Here is a 25,000-nt window from a genome sequence, read left to right on the forward strand (position 1 = left end):
AGTGAGACGACGAGGACAAAAAAAAAGAAGAAGAGACGAGACAGATGGTTGGAGGGGAAAGAAAATGAAAGAAGAAAAGAGCCCGTGCTGTCTGGCGCTGCTGTCAAAGCTTTTATGCTCACTTTGTGTGTGTGTGTGTGTGTGTGTGTGTGTGTGTGTGTGTGTGTGTGTGTGTGTGTGTGTGTGTGTGTGTGTGTGTGTGTTCTTGTATTTCTACCCTTCTTAAGACATCTCCGGTGAACAAGTTAAGACCGAAATCATGGTCCCAATACGGAAAACTCTAGCCAAATACTAGAGTCTGTGAACATTGCTCCAAAGTCAAGATTTTTTTGTTGATTTAATGCATACTTGCCAACCTTGAGACCTCCGAATTCGGGAGATGGGGGGGCGTGGTTGAGGTGGGCGGGGTTGGGGGGGCGGGTTTGGTGGTAGCGGGGGGTGTATATTGTAGCGTCCTGGAAGAGTTAGTGCTGCAAGGGGTTCTGGGTATTTGTTTTGTTGTGTTTATGTTGTGTTACGGTGCGGATGTTCTCCCGAAATGTGTTTGTCATTCTTGTTTGGTGTGGGTTCACAGTGTGGCGCATATTTGTAACAGTGTTAAAGTTGTTTATACGGCCACCCTCAGTGTGACCAAGTATGTATTGCATTCACTTATGTGTGTGTATAAGCCTCATATATTATGTGACTGGGCCGGCACGCTGTTTGTATGGGGGGAAAAGCGGACGTGACGACAGGTTGTAGAGGACGCTGAAGGCAGTGTCTTCAAGGCACGCCCCCAATATCGTTGTCTGGGGGGGAAATCGGGAGAAATTCGGGAGAATGGTTGCCCCGGGAGATTTTCGGGAGGAGCACTGAAATTCGGGAGTCTCCCGGGAAAATCAGGAGGGTTGGCAAGTATGATTTAATGTGCATACAAAAGTAAACATTGATAGGTGCAAAGGCAGCAATATATGATGAAACAAGACGGCAGCTAAAGAAGGACTTCCCTATTCATCCCCGAAAAAACCCGCCAGGTGAACAGCTGATTTCACGACTTCCGGTGCTGACGTAAGACAACCCGCGTCCCATATGTGACCATAGGATGAACAAACACACTACGGTACTAAGACTATAGTGGCCATTAACAGTTAGCTTCTACAGCTGGGTTGCCCAAAGTGCGGCACAGGGGTCATCTGTGGTCCGCGACTCGTGACTCTTAAGCACATTACATAAAATAAAAAACTTAGATATAATTTGCACCCGTGGTGGTGAAATCTATCAAAATGAGGGTGGTCCCAAAAAGGAGGGATTTTTCAAATTGACTGTGTGTCGGTTTTAAAAAAGTGCTCCCCCTCTGGTCAACATATGAAATAACAAGTTTGTGTAAAAAATTTTAAGTGCTCCCCCTCTGGTCAACATATGTAATAACAAGTGTGTGTAAGAAATTTAAATGCACCCCCTTTGGCCAAAATGTATGAAAAAATATAAAAACAAATATGTATATAGAGACATACTGTAATAACTTGAAGTAAATAACAAAGATTAAAAACCAATTACAAAAATGTTTTTAAAAAAGAACTAAAAGCAGTCTTTTTCTCACAATGTGTCCACTTTTTTCTTATAAAATTGGGAACAATTTCTCATATTCTTTCTGTTTCTGTGATATTGCAATATTTTCTCGTAAAATTGTTACTTTTTAATGCAAAATGGTGACTGTGGAGGGGGGCGTGGTCAGCACACCTCCTTTGGGAAGGGCGTGTGTATGGACCGGCTTCGAAGCAGCTGACAGGGGAGTGGATTGTCCAGCTGAGACTGGTTGTCTAATCACCCGTCTCCTTTATCAGCAGCGTCTGAGGCCATGAGGGGAGAGAGCGGAGCGGACAGACGAGCGAGCAGGAGGCCGCGAGCGAGACCCAATAGAAAAAAAATAAAAAGAATTATCGAATCCTAGACTTGGGCTACCGGGCATTATGTCGGTTCCGGGGGAACCCACACCACAAAGACTTCCACAGTGACATTTGTCATATAAAATTATGACTTTTATCACAATATTACCTTTTTTTTTGTTGTTGTAAAATAGTGAAATTTTTTGAGTAAAATTATGACTTTTGTCATAATTTTTCCAAGACAAATTCAGATTATTATTATAACATTGCCAACATTTTAAAGTTTTCTTATAAAATTGTGACTTTTGTCCAGTAAAATTACAACTCTTTTTAAAAAATTGCCAAAATTTTAAGCTTTTCTTCTAAAATTGCGACTGTTATTGGGTAAAATTCCAACTTTTTTCATAATATTGCACAAATGAGGTGACAGAGCTTTCGCCGCTGCTGCTCCCAAGCTCTGGAACGACCTACCTCTGAGTATTAGACAAGCCTCCTCTCTTCCTGTTTTTAAATCTCTCTTAAAAACATACTTTTATTCCATGGCTTTTAACACTGAGTGATATCCATCCTGCAATGGCGCCCCATAATACACATGCTGTGAACCTGTTTTTATGTTTTTATGTTTTTATTTATTCTATTTTATGTATTTATTTTTTATCGTGTTTTGTTTGTGTTGTGTTGTGTTTGCTTGGTACTCGTATTATCTTTTAACCTGCCCATTGTACAGCACTTTGGCTACACCTGTGGTAAATTTTAAATGTGCTTTATGAATAAAGTTGATTTGATTTGATTTGAAATGTTCAGTTTTTCTTGTAAAATTTTGACTTGCGTTGAGTAAAATGACGACTTTTATTATAACACTGCCAAAATTCATATTTTTCTTGTGAAATTGTGACCTTTTTCTTGTGAAATTCCAACTCATTTTTCACAACAAAATGTATATTTGCATAGTATGTATATATTATTAATGTTGTAAATACAAATCTTTATGTATCTAGAAAGGGCGGCCCTAAAGAGGTAGGCATTTTTCGGAGGTCTCAAGAAGGTAAGAAATACAAGATTGTGTGTGTGTGTGTGTGTGTGTGTGTGTGTGTGTGTGTGTGTGTGTGTGTGTGTGTGTGTGTATGTGTAGAAAAAGCAGTCTCATTACAGGGGTGTTAAGCACATTCCTGCTCCCTCCGGCATGATTGGAGGAAGAACAGAGGAGAATGCTTCCATTTAATTGACATCATGTAGTTCTGTTTACTTTCCATCGGCTAATCTATAGTTAATACAGAGTGTTTGTTTAATCAGTAGCTTAGTGTATGTCTGACCTGCTGCGTTATTGTTATTTTAAAAAAGAAAACAAAAATACTGAAGTTTTAAAGTCAGTGCTTACCTAAAGTCACCACAAGATGGCACTGTTTATATCTGGCCACACTCTACCCCCATTTTTTTTTTTTTATTAGGCACATAAAATTCCACTAGGCAAAGATTACTTCTACAGCCCGAGGGATGATTTGCATAAAGTTTATTTCCGATCTTAGCAAAAAAGTGGAATAACTTCCTGATGAAAGCATCATTTCTTACTAGTCAGCTCAAAATCGACCTCAACATATTTTTGCAGGTGCATGACTTTACAACTGTGTGATTTACTGTGTGTGTGTGTGTGTACCTGCAGGATGCAGCTGGTAATGTCCGAGGCTATCTTGGCGTGCGGCGTGTCCTCGGTGTTGTCACCGTGAGGCGCGAGGTTGTGTTCCAGACACGACTCCCACAGCCCCACCAGGGCCGTGCTGTGCCGCCCGATGGAGTCCGTCCCCCTGATGGCCGTGGTGATGCGCGTTATGCAAATCTCCACCACCGCCTGGTCGTTGTCGTTGGTCAAATAGTCCTGAACACACACAAATCATCATTTACAGCGTCGAAGCACCGATGGATTTGTAGATGCATCACGATTGGGACGTGGTTGAATCCGACAAACATCTAAATATCGATTATTTAATTACAAACCCCAAAACCAGTGAAGTTGGCATGTTGGGTAAATCGTAAATAAAAACAGAATACAATGATTTGTAAATCATTTTCAACTTATATTCAATTGAATAGACTGCAAAGACAAGATTCTTAACGTTCCAACTGGTAAACTTTGTTATTTTTTGCAAATATTAGCTCATTTGGAATTTGATGCCTGCAACGTGTTTCAAAAAAGCTGGCACAAGTGGCAAAAAAGACTGAGAAAGTTGAGGAATGCTCATCAAACACTTATTTGGAACATCCCACAGGTGAACGGGCTAATTGGGAACAGGTGGGTGCCATGATTGGGTTTCAAAGCAGCTTCCATGAAATGCTCAGTCATTCACAAACAAGGATGGGGCGAGGGGTCACCACTTTGTGAACAAATGCGTGAGCAAATTGTTTAACAACATAACTTCTCAACGAGCTATTGCAAGGAATTTAGGGATTTCACCATCTACGGTTCGTAATATCATCAAAAGGTTCAGAGAATCTGGAGAAATCACTGCACGTAAGCAGCAAGGCTGTGACCTTCGATCCCTCAGTATGTACTGCATCAAAAAGCAACATCAGTGTGTAAAGGATATCACCACACGGGCTCAGGAACACTTCAGAAAACCACTGTCAGTAACTACAGTTGGTTGCTACATCTGTAAGTGCAAGTTAAAACTCTACTATGCGAAGCCAAAGCCATTTATCAACAACACCCAGAAACGCTTCGCTGGGCCCGAGCTCATCTAAGATGGACTGATGCAAAGAGGAAAAGTGTTCTGTGGTCTGACGAGTCCACATTTCAAATTGTTTTTGGAAACGGTGGACGTGGTGTCCTCCGGACCAAAGAGGAAAAGAACCATCCGAAATTGTTATAGGCGTAAACTTCAAAAGCCAGCATCTGTGATGGTATGGGGGTGTATTAGTGCCCAAGGCATGGGTAACTCACACGTCTGTGAAGGCACCATTAATGCTGAAAGGTACATACAGCTTTTGGAGAAACATATGCTGCCATCCAAGAAATGTATTTTTCATGGACGCGCCCCTGCTTATTTCAGCAAGACAATGCCAAGCCACATTCTGCACATTTATATTATTGCCTATGCATTTGGTTATTTGACTTTTGTACGTACAAATTGATGGATAACTTGCTTTGAAATCGTAAGTCAAGATGACAAGCAGATATTTAAGTATTTATTGTTATTTTTTACAAACTGTCATACGGTATATAATAATTAGGCGTACTAAAAAATGTTTTTTTTAATCACATTCGAATCTCGATTTTTTTAGTAATTTTCAAAAATCTAATTTTTTATTTTTTTTTGACGAAATTAATTAAAAAAAAACATTTTTTAGGCCATCTCTATGCTTACTTGGTGCAGGTATGTGTCCTATGTCAGCAACCAAAATAAGGTTTTGTAACCTGTAAGCTGTTTTGTTAAGGTGTTGTTATTATTATACCAGATAATACATTGCAAAAATCAGTTTGAATCGAGAATCGTGTTGAATCGAGTATCGATTATGAATCAAATCCTCAACCCAAGAATCGGAATTGAGTGGCGAGGTGCCCAAAGTTTCACACCAATAACAATTGAATATTTGTATATACAACAAAGTTAAAAACATATGAAATTTCATGTATTAATTTTTTTTTTCTGTCAAAATGGAAACAATGAAAACATTTAATAAGAATTATTCCCGGGCTTTCGCGGGCCACATTAAATGACGTGTCGGGCCCCAGCATAAAATGGTCTGTTTGGACAAAATTGTAAGCATTTGATGTTGAATAGCTGAAATGTTTACATTAACCGTTGCCAAAGTAAGCACTAATGTAATCATAATATATAATAATAAGAATGCAAGAAATCCTTTTAAACTCAATAATCATATTTTTCATTTCTGCAATATTTTCTACCATTGTAATTGGAAGAAGAACAACTTAATTATCCTTAATAGGTCATACTTGCAAACATTGAGACCTCCGATTTTGGGAGGTGGGGGTTGGGGGCGTGGTTGGGGGCATGGTTAAGAGGGGAGGAGTATATTGACAACTAGAATTTACCAAGTCAAGTATTTCATATATATATATATATATATATATATATATATATATATATATATATATATATATATATATATATATATATATATATATATATATATATATGTATATATATATATATGTATATATATATATATATATATATATATATATATATATATATATATATATATATATATATATATATATATATATATATATATATATATATATATATATCTACATCCTGAAAATATGCAAACAAAACTGTGTTTAGATAATTGATATTTCAAACTTGCATAAATAAATATTAAGGAATATAACATAACTTGGCTTCTGAGAGCTTCAAAATGTAATGAATAAAATGCTAAAGTTGTTGATAAACAAGCAATTATTTTAATAATTAAATATGGTCATTTTAAATGAATTATTATGATAATTTATAATTAATTATTTCAAATATGTTTATTTTAATGTATAATTCTATGGCTGGATGTAATAAGGAGTCAGAAAAAATACAAATGAAAATAAAATTAATTTTGATGTTTTTAGCAAAATATAGTAAAAATGTATTTAGTTTTTTTTTTTTTTTAAATTAACAAATATATTTATTTTTAGGTAAGATAAACATAATAATACAATTTATCTCTAGTCTGGATGATTTATTTCTTGTCACCCTGTTGTCGTCCCGTCAAGGCTGTCCTCACTCAGGTCCGCATGGAGCTGGAGGGGGCGTGGTCTCCAGCTCCGGCTGAAAATCGGGAGATTTTCGGGAGAATATTTGTCCCGGGAGGTTTTCGGGAGAGGCGCTGAATTTTGGGAGTCTCCCGGAAAATTCGGGAGGGTTGGCAAGTATGTTAATAGGTAAACACTTCAATGAATATTGAACATCCTAAAGAGCAGTTTTTTCCCTATTTGGAAAAACCAGGACGGGTGGTTTGTTTTGTTGTCTTTTTTGTTGCCAATTGCAATCGTTTGACATTTTTAATGCCACAAAAGGCCTTCATTTTTGCAAAATCCTTTTAATGAATTTGAATGCTTTTTAATGACCCGCGGAAAGTGAGGCGTGTCGTCACTTTTGTTAGATACCGTGAGTATTAGGGTAGTATGATGTGAGGGTTGTGTTTCTCTTGATGCAGTCCAGGTCAAGCAACATTATCCCAGCAGGTACAAGACATTGATACAAAGTCGAATATACGTACATGTCCTTTAAAGCCGACTTTGAAACAACGTTGCAAAATAGTTGTATTTGTAATTTGACACAACGTTGATGTCTAACGTTGGATCCGTTGGGAAATGACCGCATTTCAATGGTCAACCTGACATTGAATAAACGTTGTCAAAAGGATGTTGTTTCAACGTTGTATTTGTGTTGTAAAATGACCAAAATTAAATGGTCAAATCAACACCAGAACCCAACATTGATTAAATGTCGTCAAACATTATGTTGTTCCAACGTTAGGTTTGAGTTTCTCAACGTCAGGACTAGGGTTGTACGGTATACCAGTATTAGTATAGTACCGCGATACTAATGAATCATATTCGGTACTATACCGCCTCTAAAAAGTACTGACATTGGTGTATATACACCTAACATCCACTGTAGTGACACTAAGTACATCGATATTTTTTGGCATCACAACATCTTCTTTTGTTTGTTTTTTTAATGTATATTATGTTTACAAGCTCAGGAAATATGTCCCTGGACACATGAGGACTTTGAATATGACCAATGTATAATCCTTGGTATCGGATTGATACCCAAATTTGTGGTATCATCCAAAACTAATGTAAAGTATCAAACAACAGAAGAATAAGTGATTATTACATTTTAACAGAAGTGTAGATAGAACATGTTAAAAGAGAAAGTAAGCAGATATTAACAGTAAATGAACAAGTAGATTAATTATTATTTTTCTACCACTTGTCCTTAATAATTTTGACAAAATAATAGAATGGAAAATGACACAATATGCATACTTGCCAACCTTGAGACCTCCGATTTCGGGAGGTGGGGGTAGGGGCGTGGTCGGGGGTGGGGTGGGGCGTGTTTGGGGGCGTGGTTAAGAGGGGAGGAGTATATTGACAGCTAGAATTCATTTCATACATATATATATATATATATATATATATATATATATATATATATATATATATATATATATATGTATATATATATATATATATATATATATATATATACATACATCCTGAAAATATGCAAACAAAACTGTGTTTGGATAATTGATACTTCAAACTTGCATAAATAAATATTAAGGAATATAACATAACTTGGCTTCTGAGAGTTTCAAAATGTAATGAATAAAATGCTAAAGTTGTTGATAAACAAGCAATTATTTTAATAATTAAATATGGTAATTTTAAATTAATTATTATGATAATTTAAAATCAATTATTTCAAATATGTTTATTTTAATGTATAATTCTATAGCTGGATGTAATAAGGAGTCAGGAAATAATACAAAGAAAAAAACAATTAAAGTTAAAGTTAAAGTTAAAGTTAAAGTACCAATGATTGTCACACACACACACTAGGTGTGGCGAGATTATTCTCTGCATTTGACCCATCACCCTTGATCACCCCCTGGGAGGTGAGGGGAGCAGTGGGCAGCAGCGGTGGCCGCGCCCGGGAATAATTTTTGGTGATTTAACCCCCAATTCCAACCCTTGATGCTGAGTGCCAAGCAGGGCGGTAATGGGTCCCATTTTTATAGTCTTTGGTATGACTCGGCCGGGATTTGAACTCACAACCTACCGATCTCAGGGCGGACACTCTAACCACTAGGCCACTGAGTAGTAATTTTGATGTTTTTAGCTAAATATAGTAAAAATATTTTTTTTAATTTTTTTTTTACTTAATAAATATATTTATTTTTAGGTAAGATACACATAATAATACAATTTATCTCTAGTCTGGATGATTTAGTTCTTGTCACCTTGTTGTCCTCCCGTCATGAAAAAAGGCTGTCCTCACTCAGGTCTGCATGGAGCTGGAGGGGGCGTGGCTTCCAGCTCCGGCTGAAAATCGGGAGATTTTCGGGAGAATATTGGTCCCGGGAGGTTTTCGGGAGAGGCGCTGAATTTCGGGAGTCTCCCGGAAAATTCGGGAGGGTTGGCAAGTATGCAATATGTTACTGCATATGTCAGCAGACTAAATTAGGAGCCTTTGTTTGCTTATTTACTAATAAAAGACAAGTTGTCTTGTATGTTCACTATTTTATTTAAGGACAAACTTGCAATAAGAAACATATGTTTAATGTACCGCAACATTTTTTGTTAAAATAAAGCCAATAAGGCAATGTTTTGTGGTCCCCTTTATTTAGAAAAGGTATCGAAAAAACCCGAAAAGTATCGAAATACATTTTGGTACCGGTACCAAAATATTGGTATTGGGATAACACTAGAGATGTCCGATAATATCGGCCTGCTGACATTATCGGCCGATAAATGCTTTAAAATGTAATATAGGAAATTATCGGTATCAGTTTCAAAAAGTAAAATTAATGACTTTTTAAAACGCCGCTGTATGGAGCGGTACATATCCGGTAAAACACGGACGTAGGGCATACTTGCCAACCCTCCCGATTTTCCCGAATTTCAGTGCCCCTCCCGAAAATCTCCCGGGGCAACCATTCTCCCGAATTTCTCCCGATTTCCACAAGGACAACAATATTGGGGGCGTGCCTTAAAGGCACTGCCTTTAGCGTCCTCTACAACCTGTCGTCACGTCCGCTTTTCCTCCATACAAACAGCGTGCCGGCCCAGACCCATAATATATGGCTTTTACACACACATAAGTGAATGCAAAGCATACTTGCTCAACAGCCATACAGGTCACACTGAGGGTGGCTGTATAAACAACTTTAACACTGTTACAAAAATGCGCCACACTGTGAACCCACACCAAACAAGAATGAGAAACACATTTCGGGAGAACATCCGCACCGTAACACAACATAAACACAACAGAACAAATACCCAGAACACCTTGCAGCACTAACTCTTCCGGGACGCTACAATATACACCCCCGCTATCACCAAACCCCGCCCACCTCAACCCCCCACCCCCCCACCCCCCACCTCAAGCCCGCCGCCCCCCGACCCATCTCCCGAATTTGGAGGTCTCAAGGTTGGCAAGTATGCTCTAGTACAATAGTTCTCAACCTTTTTTCAGTGATGTACCCCCTGTGAACATTTTTTTAATTCAAGTACCCCCTAATCAGAGCAAAGCATTTTTGGTTGAAAAAAAGAGATAAAGAAGTAAAATACAGCACTATGTCATCAGTTTCTGATTTATTAAATTGTATAACAGTGCAAAATATTGCTCATTTGTAGTGGTCTTTCTTGAACTATTTGGAAAAAAAGATATAAAAATAACTAAAAACTTGTTGGAAAAATAAACAAGTGATTCAATTATAAATAAAGATTTCTATACATAGAAGTAATCATCAACTTAAAGTGCCCTCTTTGGGGATTGTAATAGAGATCCATCTGGATTCATGAACTTAATTCTAAACATTTCTTCACAAACAAAAAAATCTTTAACATCAATATTTATGGAACATGTCCACAAAAAAATCTAGCTGTCAACACTGAATATTGCAATGTTGCATTTATTTTCACAGTTCTTTTTGACAGACATTTTAGTGAGAAACCTGAGCTTGTGCTTCACTGAGTTTATGAACTTACATTCATATTTTGTTGAAGTATTATTCAATAAATATATTTATAAAGGATTTTTGAATTGTTGCTATTTTTAGAATATTTAAAAAAAATCTCACGTACCCCTTGGCATACCTTCAAGTACCCCCAGGGGTACGCGTACCCCCATTTGAGAACCACTGCTCTAGTATACTCTGGACTGAAGCTGTGTGCCTTCATTGTTTTTGTAGCTGTTGTTTTGAGGCATGTATAAAAAAAATAAAAAAATAATGCACTTTGTGAAAGTCAAAGTATAGTATTTCCCATAGTTGTAATGGGTATCAGGATTATCTCAGGGAAAGCATGTCCCAAATTCCAAGCTGTTTTGAGGCATGTTAAAAAAATAATGCACTTTGTGACTTATGAATATGATAATAATGAAATATGGCAGTGCCATGTTGGCACTTTTTTTCTATAACTGGAGTTGAAGTTGTTCTCTTATTTTGGAAAACCTTGTTTTTGATTGATTGATTCAAACTTGTATTAGTAGATTGCACAGTACAGTACATATTCCGTACAATTGACCACTAAATGGTAACACCTGAATAAGTTTTTCAACTTGTTTAAGTCGGGATCCACGTTAATCAATTCATGGTAAAGTTACATTGTTTATTGCGGGGGTGCTCATTACGTCGATCGCGATCTACCGGTCGATCTCGGAGGGTGTTTCAGTCGATCACCAGCCAGGCATTAAAAAAATAGTCCTAAAAATGAGCGATCATAAATCTTCACTATGACGTCACTTTCGTCACTTGATTGACATTCACGGCACCCGAGGGTCTTCTGAGATGACGCTGGCTGCTGCCAGCTCATTAAAATGACCGACTGGAAGGCGAGAAACACTTTATTTCAACAGACTCTGGCGCCGTACCTGTCGTCAAAACTCCAAAGACCGACTGCACAGTTGCACAATAAAAGCTCTGCTTCATCCTGCCTGCGCTACCAAAATAAGAGTCTCAGAAAGCTGGCGTGCACAAGCTAGCAAGCTACGGAGTTTGCCGACAATGTATTTCTTGTAAAGTGTATACAAAGGAGTACGGAAGCTGGACAAATAACATGCCAAAAACCTTTCATGTGGTATTGGACAGAAAGGAGGACTTTTTTTCTCCTCCATTCGAAAATGCGGACGTTATCATCACCACTGTCTGATTCCAATCAATGCAAGTCATCACAATCAGGTAATACACCAACTTATATTCTTGTCTTAATGAAAGAAAGGAATCTATATGTGTTAAACATGCTTGTAATATCTTTAACCACCTTTAAGTTGTTAACAATATTAACTATATGTGTTAAACATGCTTGTTTTATCTTTAACCACCTTTAACTTGTTAACAATATTAACTATATGTGTTAAACATACTTGCATTATCTTTAAACACCTTTAACTTGTTAACAATATTAACTATATGTATTAAACATACTTGTATTATCATTAAACACATTTAATGTATTAACAATATTAACTATATGTGTTAAACATGCTTGCATTATCATTAAACACCTTTAACTTGTTAACAAAAACATATATTTCATAAATAAGTAAATATAAATTATATATATGAATGAGGTAGATCCCCACGACTTGATCAATTGAAAAGTAGCTCGCCTGCAGAAAAAGTGTGAGCACCCCTGGTTTAATGCATCCAGCGGGGCATCACAACAAAATTAGGCATAATAATGTGTTAATTCCACGACTGTATATATCGTTATCGGTTGATATCAGAATCGGTAATTAAGAGTTGGACAATATCGGAATATCGGATATCGGCAAAAAAGCCACTATCGGACATCTCTAGTCAGGACCTAATTCAACAAGTTCTCAATGTTGTTTTAATGTCTTGTGTCTGCTGGCATGGGTCTACTGGTGTAAAAATGAGACTTATAAAGCTGATTTGTCTACTGACCGGTGAGCAGGAGATAGACTTGATCTGATCCAGCGCGTGCGACAGGCAGTCCTCGATCGCTGCATCGTCCAGAGAGAACAGGTCTCCGGCTCGTGACAAATCCCTCTGGCCCAGCACCTGACTAAAGAGCTGGTGCATCCTGGTCCTTGGTGATGGTGCCTTTCAGACCCGTTTGGGGCGGTTAGGGCCACACTCAGATGTGTAGAACGAGGATATCGCCAGCATAACTAGGATCTCAAATCTGAGTAAATTCCAACATACTGTCTTTTACTGTACCTACAAGTGTCAAGGGACCGTTGCACAATTCCAGCATGACCCCACAAACTATCTGTTGTGGTTTTATCCTCATGCCGCTATTTTAGGCACAATGAATTGTTTGAATTCGAATCTTCATCCCCGGTGTCCAGGATCAGGTATGAGGATCAGCTTGGACCCATGTTCTTCTGGGGCTGCCTGAGGCCCGTAACCATGGAGACAAAGCGATTTGCAGATAAGGTAGTGGTGCCACAACAGCGTCCTGGCAGAGAGAGGAAAAAAAACAAAAAAAAACCCCAATCATTAGCTGCAAGTGCACAGTCATCATACTTGCCAACCCTCCCGGATTTTCCGGGAGACTCCCGAAATTCAGCGCCTCTCCCGAAAACCTCCCGGGACAAATTTTCTCCCGAAAATCTCCCGAAATTCCATGAGGACCTGAGTCCGCTAACCCACAACATAAAAAGCATACCTGCCCAATCACGTTATAACTGTAGAATGATGGAGGGCGAGTGCTTGGTTTCTTATGTGGGTTTATTGTTAGGCAGTTTCATTAACGTCCTCCCAGCGCGGCAACAACACACAACAACAGCAGTCACGTTTTTGTATACCGTAAAGCAGTTCGTCTGCCGTAAACAGCAATGTTGTGACACTCTTAAACAGGACAATACTGCCATCTAGTGCATTTGATGAAAGCACTTTTGTGCGTGCCACACAGAATGCATCATCATAGAGGGTGTTCAGCATGGTTCGAAAAATAGTGACAGAGAATAGAACAAGGATGGACAATTCAACCCTAAACTCAACAATGAGTAGATGAGTGTTATGTGTGTGTATATGTGGAAATAAATGAACACTGAAATTCAAGTATTTATTTTATATATATATATATATATATATATATATATATATATATATATATATATATATATATATATATATAATAAAATACATATATATACGTATGTATATATATATATATATATATATATATATATATATATATATATATATACATATATATATATATATATGTATAGCTAGAATTCACTGAACGTCAAGTATTTCTTATATATATATATATATATATATATATATCTATATATATATATATATATATATATATATATATATATATCTATCTATATATATCTATATATATATATATATATATATATATATATATCTATGAAATACTTGACTTGGTGAATTCTAGCTGTAAATATACTCCTTCCCCTTTTAGCCACGCTCCCAACCACGCCCCCGTCCCACCCCGACCACGCCCACCCCCACCCACCTCCCAAAATCGGAGGTCTCAAGGTTGGCAAGTATGACAGTCATGAAATACCAAATAATTAGGGACACTCGGATTGATTAGCCACTGATCAGTATCGACAGATTTCTGTGAAAAAGTATGTGATGCCGATCACAAAAAACGATCCCCTCTGGCTGATACTTTGTTTTTGTTTGGTCCCTTGGCTTTGTCCAAACATAATGTGAAGGCGGTCATTGTGACCAAAACTATCAGTTATCATTATTATTACGGAATTGTTGAATGTGCTCAAAAAGTACTTATGTATTTGGCACATGTATCAAAAATACGTTTTACGACATGCATTTTCTTGTGTTTGGATCATTCCAGATGTATGAATGGTCCACCGCCTCCCTGCAGAGCGGCAAATCTTTTTGGATCTTAGTAGATCAGGCACTAATCACTAGGCCACCTACACAAAAAGTGCGTTAACGCCAACACTGATATGGTATCTGCGAAATGGTGTTTAAGGACTGTGCAAATCTTTACTGGGATTTTTAACCAGTCCTCGTCCCAATACTCTATTATAGTCCATCTATTTACCATGAATTGATTAACGTTGACCCCGACTTAAACAAGTTGAAAAACTTATTCGGGTGTTACCATTTAGTGGTCAATTGTACGGAATATGTACTGTACTGTGCAATCTACTAATAAAAGCTTCAATCAATCAATCAATCAGTCCTTGTGCCCAAAACCACACCAATCACCGGCCAGTGTTTTGAGGAACTGGTCAGAACTCATCTCATGTCCTTGTCAGTTTGGATACAGGGCAAACAGGTCCACATAGGATGCCGTCACCACAACTCTCCACACCACCCTGGCACACTTGGAGCTCTGCGTTTAACACGATCCTCCCCCATAGACTGGTATACAAAGTGTTGGACTTGGGACTCACATGGATCAAAGAGTGTCTGACAGACCGCACTCAGAATGGGCCCTCACACCTCCTCAACTCTAAGCCTGGGTACCAGTTCCCCACAGGGCTGTGTGCTGAGTTCCCTGTACACCCACAACTGTGCCGCCGCCCATCACAGCTACTCCATCGTCAAATTGACCAACACCACGGTGGTGGGACTCGTCTCCTGAGGGGAAGAGTCCGCCTACGGGGACAAGGTGGAGCGAATAACAGTAACTTGCTCCTCGATACAGCCAAGAACAAGTTGAGGACTTTAGAAAACACAAACAGGACATTGAACCACTACACATAAACGGGGCCTGCATGGAGCGGGTGCCTGAATTCCGTTTCCTGGAGAAAGTTGGTGGTGAAAGCCCAGCAGAGACTTTACTTCTTAAAGGGGAACATTATCACCAGACCTATGTAAGCGTCAATATATACCTTGGTGTTGCAGAAAAAAGACCATATATTTTTTTAACCGATTTCCGAACTCTAAATGGGTCCTTTCTAATATTCGCTCTCGGAGCGATGACGTCACAATGTGACGTCGCATCGGGAAGCAATCCGCCATTTTCTCAAACACCGAGTCAAATCAGCTCTGTTATTTTCCGTTTTTTCGACTGTTTTCCGTACCTTGGAGACATCATGCCTCGTCGGTGTGTTGTCGGAGGGTGTAACAACACGAACAGGGACGGATTCAAGTTGCACCAGTGGCCCAAAGATGCGAAAGTGGCAAGAAATCGGACGTTTGTTCCGCACACTTTACCGACGAAAGCTATGCTACGACAGAGATGGCAAGAATGTGTGGATATCCTGCGACACTCAAAGCAGATGCATTTCCAACGATAAAGTCAAAGAAATCTGCCACCAGACCCCCATTGAATCTGCTGGAGTGTGTGAGCTATTCAGGGACAAAGGACCTCGGTAGCACGGCAAGCAATGGCGGCAGTTTGTTCCCGCAGACGAGCGAGCTAAACCCCCTGGATGTCTTGGCTCACACCGTCCCGAAGATGATCAAGAGAAGAATATCGACCCTAGCTTCCCTGGCCTGCTGACATGAGGGTATGTCTACAGAATATATTAATTGATGAAAATTGGGCTGTCTGCACTCTCAAAGTGCATGTTGTTGCCAAATGTATTTCATATGCTGTAAACCTAGTTCATAGTTGTTAGTTTCCTTTAATGCCAAACAAACACATACCAATCGTTGGTTGGAAGGCGATCGCCGAATTTGTCCTCGCTTTCTCCCGTGCCGCTGGCTGTCATGTCGTTTTCGTCGGTTTCGCTTGCATACGGTTCAAACCGATATGGCTCAATAGCTTCAGTTTCTTCTTCAATTTCGTTTTCGCTACCTGCCTCCACACTACAACCATCCGTTTCAATACATGCGTAATCTGTTGAATCGCTTAAGCCGCTGAAATCCGAGTCTGAATCCGAGCTAATGTGTCATGTCTGTGTGACCATGTTTTGTATCAGTCATGTTTTGTTTAGTTTAGTTATTGGACTCTTTAGTTTCTAGCTTTTCACTCCCTTGTCTTGTTTCCATGGTTACCCATTAGTTTCACCTGTTTCACGTTTGGACTCATTGTGCACTCTTGTTTGTCACCATAGCAACCCATTAGTTTTCACCTGTCACGTGACGCACCTGTTTCACGTTTTGAGTAAAGCACCTGTTTTCGTTAATCATGTCTGTAGTATTTAAGTTCATTGTTTTCAGTTTGTCTTTCTGGCGACATCCCGCATTTATGCTCTTCATACCCCTGTCACACTCTGTTAACCTCTGCGCACTTCATGCCATGTCCAAGTAAGTTTTCTTTATTCATGCCATAGTTTGCAAGTTTTGTTTCTTTGTTCACAGTTTCTGCCTATGTGCAAGTTTTGTTTTCAATAGCCTAGTTTTGTACCTCCGCCATTGTGCGCGCTTTTCGTTTGTTCTTGTTTTTGATATATAGTGTTAAAATAAATCATGTACTCCCCTTCACGCCACATCTGGTCCAAATCTTTTGCACCTCGGGAGAACAAACCAAGCCATAGTCCAAGTCGTGACATAATGTCGCTATAGCTTGCTGTTCTTTTCGCCATGGTTGTTTGTGTTGGCTTCACTATGTGACGTCACAGGAAAATGGACGGGTGGTTAAAATCAGGCACTTTGAAGCTTTTTTTAGGGATATTGCGTGATGGGCAAAATTTTGAAAAAAACTTCGAAAAATATAATAAGCCACTGGGAACTGATTTTCAATGGTTTTAACAATTCTGAAATTGTGATAATGTTCCCCTTTAAGGATACTGCGGCAAAATAACATCCCTCAAAAACTGCCGGTGGCCTTGGACTGCTGCTCTGTTGAGAGCATCCACACCAACAGCAGCACAGAGGAAAGCGCTCCAGAGCGCCATTAAAGCTTCCCAGAGGACACCTGAAGAACTTTACAGTTTGCGCTGCATTAATAAGAAAGTACAAATAATAAAGGACACCACACCTTGGTCACACACTTTTTGAACTGCTGCCTTTAGGCAGACGGTACAGAACAATATGACCAAAACCAAGCGACCTGATTTGCTTAAAAAATCTGTGCAATTCTGTTCCGGGACACTGACAAATGTTTTCGTTTCTGAATTACTAAAATAGTGTACATTTTTGCAATATGGTAACAATATTCTTAAATGTAATGAAAGTGTGTGCGTGACTGTTTTTATGACTATTTATATTTTTTAGAGCTGTCAAAGTTACCGTGATAATATTGCGTTAACTATAAGTTCCTTTAACGGCACTATTATACGTTCGGTGTGTTCGATACTGGTATTCACCAGTACCGATTTTTTTGTCCTTTTGTGTATGAGAATAAATTAGAATTGTTTTTCATAATAAAAATTATTTTTTTATTACAACATTTAAAAATGTCAGTTCTGTTTTATTATCACATTTCTGAGTCTCAGTAACAGTTGCAAATCCAAGACGTTACATGGCAGTTGTGTATAGTCGATGGTGTTTAAGCAGTCAGTTCGGTTTTTGCAGTCTAGTCTTTTGTTGAGCCCTAAGAAGTGTTAATACTGTAAGTATTGTATTTATTATACACACAGCTATTTTTATTGTAACGCTGTCAGGTTCAAACACCGAACTATCTATTAAACGAGACAAAAAGCAAGGAATCAGGCAGAGACAATTTTGCTCATGAGGAGAAACGTATTGGGCTGCACACTCAGTTACAGTTTCACCCTACGCTCTAAGGTACAGCCCCCGCGCTCCTCTATTTATTCAGGAGTTCCCTAGTTAACATCACTGAGGCTGCTTCTGAAGGGAGGCGTAATGCAAGCAGCCCCAGTAGACACAATACGTGATTATTCAGAATGGAAATGTGCTGACACTCGTGATTTCGCCCTGTCTCTGTTTTGGCTGTGTTGAGGTACTGGAAGTCCATCCTTGACTGTCAGCAGGCAGTGTCTGAAAACAAACTGCTTCTGCGAGACAACTCGCAATGGAAGATTACAAGTTGTGTGCCTTTGCACAGAAGGAAAGTACAATTTGAGCACAATAGATAATAACTATAGCAACAGCCTTTTTACATAGTTGCCAACCCTTCCGGATTTTCCGGGAGACTCCCGAAATTCAGCGCCTCTCCCGAAAAACTCCCGGGACAAATTTTCTCCCAAAAATCTCCCGAAATTCAGGCGGAGCTGGAGGCCACGCCCCCTCCAGCTCCATGCGGACCTGAGTCCACTTTCCCACAATATAAACAGTGTGCCTGCCCAGTCACGTTATAACTGTAGAATGATCGAGGGCGAGTTCTTGGTTTCTTATGTGGGTTTATTGTTAGGCAGTTTCATTAACGTCCTCCCAGCGCCGTAACAACACACAACAACAGCAGTCATGTTTTTGTCTACCGTAAAGCAGTTCGTCTGCCGTAAACAGCAATGTTGTGACACTCTTAAACAGGACAATACTGCCATCTATAACATCAATAACATATACGGCTTTTAGAGAGTGCAGTGCACAACTGCGCACACAACAAGGAGACGAAGCAGAAGAACGAGGAAGATACAGCCGTGGCGACGCCGACAACGAGTAAGATGAAAAAATACGCTTTGTTGCACCTTTCCTGCCTGAGTCCGGCGATTAGTTGCAAATCTTGCTTTATTGATTGCTTGCACACAGCCAATCTAACACAAAACAAACTAGTCCCCGCCCGCACTCACGCTACCGCTCCCTCTCTTCTCTCGCCCACACACTCACTGACGTCACTCACCTCACATGCTCACCTATTAAAGGGCCACACACACACATACGCTACTCTCATAACAGCTTGTAAGTTCCAAGCCGCAGCTGCGATTGGACTTGGATAGCCTCCGGTAAGAAGTAGTGGACTACCAAGTGCTTGGCACTGAAGACCTTCCTCGGGAAGCAAAGATTGACCGGTTTTGGGCCATGCTAGGGAGAGATGGAAGACTCCAGACTCTAATGCATTTGATGAAAGCACTTTTGTGCGTGCCACACATCAATGCATCATCAGAGAGGGTGTTCAGCATGGTTAGAAAAATAGTGACAGAGAATAGAACAAGGATGGACAATTCAACCCTTAACTCAACAATGAGTAGATGAGTGTTATGTGTGTGTATATGTGTAAATAAATGAACACTGAAATTCAAGTATTTCTTTTATTTATATATACATATAATAAAATAAATATATATATATATATAGCTCGAATTCACTGAAAGTCAAGTATTTCTTAGATATGGATATATATATATATATATATATATATATATATATGAAATACTTGACTTGGTGAATTCTAGCTGTAAATATACTCCTCCCCTCTTAACCACGCCCCTAACCACGCCCCTGCCCCAACCACGCCCACCCCCCCCCCACCTCCCGAAATCGGAGGTCTCAAGGTTGGCAAGTATGGCCTTTTTAGCATAAGAGTTGTGTGATAACCTATACATAATTATTCTAACAAACGTGCATCTCAGTTGTAGTTTTCATGAACACATTTGGAGTTGTTGAAAATGCCATGCAAAATCACTAATGCTAATCAGTAGGATGTTAATAGCAAAGCCAATGTATATTAGCATCAAGATAGTGCATTTTTGGAAAAGTGGAGCCTTACTTAACGTACATTCGAGCGTTTTTTGAGTCGATTACTTTCTTGGCATTGAAAATTGCAACAATACTAAGAGGTACTTTGGCGGAGTCCGCTCTCGGCGCTGGTGGAGTGATCGCCAAGTTCCGAGTCGGCAACCGGCGGTGACATCACGCACAACCCAGGTACAAAAACATGGCACCTTTGGATTTTCCCGACCAATATCTGATATCAATATCATACCAAAAACATACTGAAGATTAAAAAAAAAAGTTGATCTATCTGCGATTAATTTCGAGTTAACTACGGACAAACTGGGATTAATTCAGATTAAAATGTTTGCATTGTTTGACAGCTCTAGATATTAATACATAATACTTTGCAGTCTTGTGATGTGCATAAGTCTTATGAAAGGAAAACTCTCTCACACACACACGTACACACACACACACACACACACACACACACACACAAAGTCGTACTTAAAAGCATCCACCCAGCGAGTCTTCTGCGTGTGATCATGAGTTAGTTTGCTCAGAGCCCCGGCAACTAAGTATATGTATCTGTGTCACTGTCTACAACCTGCACTTGTTCCCTCCATAGTCTGACTTCATGTCTTGCCAGACAACACCACGCGGCACCAAAAGGAAAGCACAAAGAAGAAGCACTTTGGTGACCGAACGGCTGGTGTTGGCTGCGGAAACCCGCCCACGTTGCCCGGGTTACCACATCAGGAATTCTTGCTGGTCCCAGCCAAGCCAGTGATACCCAACCTGCCATGAAAACAGATTCGACTGTCGCTCACAGACTCACAGTTAGACGGCTTTGTGTACATTTTCCTGCAAAAAATGGTCAATATTAAATGAGACAAACTGCTATTCAAGTGTAGAATGTTCCACTAGATAGTTCTTTATCCCAGATTTGTAACCATTAAATAGAGTTGAGTACCCAAATCACGGTATTATTACAGTATCGCCATATGGTTGATTGTGCTCAAAAAGTACTTATACACACATTGAAAGTTTTTTTAAACTACAAAAGCCAAAACCAGTGAAGTTGGCACGTTGTGTAATTCGTAAATAAAAACAAAATACAATGATTTGCGAATCCTTTTCAACTTATATTCAATTGAATAGACTGCAAAGACCAGATATTTAATGCTCAAACTTTTTTTTGCAAATAATCATTAACTTTGAATTTAATGGCAGCAACACATTGCAAAAAAAAAAGTTGGCACAAGGGCATTTTTACCACTGTGTTACATGGCCTTTCCTTTTAATAACACTCAGTAAACGTTTGGGAACTGAGGAGACCAATTTTTGAAGCTTTTCAGGTGGAATTCTTTCCCATTCTTGCTTGATGTACAGCTTAAGTTGTTCAACAGTCCGAGGTCTCCGTTGTGGTATTTTAGGCTTCATATTGCGCCACACATTTTCAATGAGAGACAGGTATGGACTACAGGCTGGCTAGTCTAGTACCCGCACTCTTTTACTACGAAGCTGAAATAAGCAGGGGCGTCCATGATAACGTTGCTTGGATGGCAACATATATTGCTCCAAAACCTGTATGTACCTCTCAGCATTAAGGATGCCTTCACAGATGTGTAAGTTACCCATGCCTTGGGCACTAATACACCCCCATACCATCACAGATGCTGGCTTTTGAACTTTGCGCCTATAACAATCCAGACGGTTCTTTTCCTCTATGTTCCATAGAACACAGCGTCCACAGTTTCCAAAAACAATTTGCAATGTGGACTCGTCAGACCACAGAACACTTTTCCACTTTGCATCCGTCCATCTTAGATGAGTTCGGGCCCAGTGAAGTCAGCGCCGTTTCTGGGTGTTGTTGATTAATGGCTTTGGCTTTGCATAGTAAGAGTTTTACAGATGTAGCGACAAACTGTAGTTACTGACAGTGGTTTGATGAAGTGTTCCTGAGCCCATGTGGTGATATCCTTTTGTCAGAGGCAGATATTTACATATATCCGAATTTAAGTGTTACTTCTTTTAAATTCATTTTCATATTACAAAACAGCTAGTGTTTTCCTTCCAAATGTGGTCTTTTGGTTGTCTGCAAAACTGTGTGCTTAACCTTGAAGTGAGGAATGTTAGAGAGAGAGATAATGGACATTTGTTTTGGCTAGAGAGACATGACTGCCAGGGACTTAAGAGGGAAGAGGGTTTTTCGGGGGGCAGACCATTTTAGCGGGGCGATTGAATGTTCTATGCTGGACTGGTCTCAATGTATATATGCAAAATTTTGCAAATATATTACAAAATACCTATTCCGTCTCTGGTGGTTTTTCTACTCAGCTTTAAGTGTCGTAAAGAGCTTGGGAGCGACTTGTGACTTGAATTCCCTGGGAGGAACAAATGGTCATCAAACGCAACACTTTACACACTGATGTCGCTTTTTGATGCAGTACCGCCTGAGGGATCAAAGGTCTGTAATATCATCGCTTACGTGCAGTGATTTCTCCAGATTCTCTGAACCTTTTGATGATATTACGGGCCGTAGATGGTGAAATCCCTAAATTCCTTGCAATAGCTGGTTGAGATATGTTGTTCTTAAACTGTTGGGACTATTTGCTCATGCATTTGTTCACAAAGTGGTGACCCTCGCCCCATCCTTGTTTGTGAATGACTGAGCATTTCATGGAAGCTGCTTTTATACCCAATCATGGCACCCACCTGTTCCCAATTAGCCTGTTCACCTGTGGGATGTTCCAAATAAGTGTTTGATGAGCATTCCTCAACTTTTTTGCCACTTGTGCCAGCTTTTTTGAAACATGTTGCAGGCATCAAATTCCAAATGAGCTAATATTTGCAAAAAATACTGACGTTTTTCCAGTTCGAACGTTAAGTATCTTGTCTTTGCAGTCTATTCGATTGAATATAGGTTGAAAAGGATTTGCAAATCATTGTATTCTGTTTTTATTTACCATTTACAAAACGTGCCAACTTCCCTGATTTGGGGTTTTGTAAATAAATAGACAAACAACTTAACTTACGAGTAATTTGAGATACGAGCATACCTTGAGCTACAATGATTGTTTTCCTTATTAAAGGTAAACCTCGATTTAGAGCTCTCATTGTAAGCGAGCAATTAGCTAGCAATTATCTGTGTTGGCACCCCCCGCGACCCCAAAAGGGACAAGCGGTAGAAAATGAATGGATGGATAGCTATCCCTCGATTGATGAAAGTTCAAAAATGGGGGTCGCGAGGTCTGTTAAGATGCATTACCGCCAATCCTGTCAGACACGTATCACCCTGTGCCACTGCTGGCCTTGGGTGGACTGAATCCTGCCTTCAGCCATGGTTGGTTTTGCTGTAAGGAATGTCGAAAGCATTTTTGGCCCACAGCTAATTTTTTAACGGCCCTCAATCAGCACATTGAAAAAATTAAATGAATTCATTATTAATTAGCTATATTATTAGATATTAGATGTGGATTTTTTTGTTCAGATAGCTTAGTATGTCTTGACCTACTCTGGATTTGGTTTTGAGGTCAGTATGAATACATATTACATTTATGAGGTCCCCTTTTAGCCCCACTTTGGGCACCGCTGAACCACATAGTCAGGTTTGATTGTTTAGCACTCTTCCACACTAAACTATTCAGTCACTGCCATGTTTTTTGGTTGATACCTAAAAGGGCTTTAGCTTTTTTGAGGTGGAAAAAGTCACAAATGACATCCGTTTGTTTTCTCATTAGCTGTTAGCATGCTAGCATACGTCTAAGAGTATGTTAGCCTACACGCTAGCATGCTTCTAAGAGTATGATCGCCTACATGCGAGCATACTAAAAAATGTTTCGGACGAATTTAGACTTGCCTATGAAAATCCTGAATCAAAGACAACCCTAATTAGGGCTGTCTTTGATTCAGGATTTTACGAGTTTGATATTTTTTGCCATTAATTTAACCTCTTAAGGCCCAAGCTGTTTGTTTCCATGCTTTTTTTATTTGTCTTTGCTATTTGGGCTTATTGGACCCTAATTAGAATAAAAACTAAGAATCATCTTTTGATGTGATGTACCGTATTTTTCGGACTATAAGTTGCAGTTTTTTTTCATAGTTTGGCCGGGGGTGCGACTTATACTCAGGAGCGACTTATGTGTGAAATTATTAAAACATTACCGTAAAATATCAAGTAATATTATTTAGCTCATTCACGTAAGAGACTAGACGTATAAGATTTCATGGGATTTAGCGATTAGGAGTGACAGATAAATTGACTACTGTCATTTATTGGGTGTGATTTGTATCATGACAAACTGAAAGTGAATATTGTATGATCTCACTGTGACTTCCTAACGAAGTCAGTCACCTGGCTGCCAGTAATCAACAACAATGTCAGTTGTTCAACAATTTCAACAATCTGCTCGTTCCTATTAATCACCCGGCTACAGCTGAGCGAGCTCAGGAATGCGCCCTTTAAGAACACAAAGTCCAGTCCAGACGATCACATTTTGGTGCTTTACAATTGACTTTTTCTGTCACTTCCAGTGTCGGAGGTCATATTACGGCACTTCAGCCGTTAAATTTTTTTTTTAGCAAATTGAGAAGCAATGAGTGGGGCATAAGACGAGGGCTGCAGAAGAAGAAGGGGGATGCATGCTAGGGTGGGCCACCATGATGGTCTGTTTAAGGACAATACAAAAAACCGAAGGGTCTCTATCGCTTTGGTCTCTCTGCTTCTGTGGCTTTCAGCACTGTTCTGTCTCCTCTCAGCACATTGCAGGAAGAGAACACTGCCTCTTTTGTGCCACCTTTAAGACTGACCCCCCCCCCTCACGTCTGCACCTCTCCCTGTTCATTCAGCCCCGTCCCTCTGAGTAATGTGCACCTGCACGGCGTGAGAGACGTCTCTCACAGTCAGGAGACACAAAGTCATTGATAAAATGTTTATTGGCGTCATCGTAGTTTGG

At 39.4% G+C, this 25,000-nt stretch overlaps 1 protein-coding gene across 1 annotated transcript in view; it reads right to left on the reverse strand.

Annotated features, from left to right (window-relative positions):
* Positions 1-25,000, reverse strand: part of veph1 (ventricular zone expressed PH domain-containing 1) — a 196,653-nt gene that overhangs the window by 155,411 nt on the left and 16,242 nt on the right. Inside the window, exons 2-3 of the mRNA XM_061925970.1 lie at positions 12,522-13,038; positions 3,520-3,738 (exon numbers count right to left, since the gene is read on the reverse strand). Of these exons, the coding sequence (XP_061781954.1) occupies positions 3,520-3,738; positions 12,522-12,659 (357 nt within the window). The 5' untranslated portion in view covers positions 12,660-13,038. The remainder of the gene's footprint in view (positions 1-3,519; positions 3,739-12,521; positions 13,039-25,000) is intronic.

The sequence above is a fragment of the Nerophis lumbriciformis genome, linkage group LG30, assembly GCF_033978685.3.
Source record: "Nerophis lumbriciformis linkage group LG30, RoL_Nlum_v2.1, whole genome shotgun sequence".
In the NCBI taxonomy this organism is placed as follows: domain Eukaryota; kingdom Metazoa; phylum Chordata; class Actinopteri; order Syngnathiformes; family Syngnathidae; genus Nerophis; species Nerophis lumbriciformis.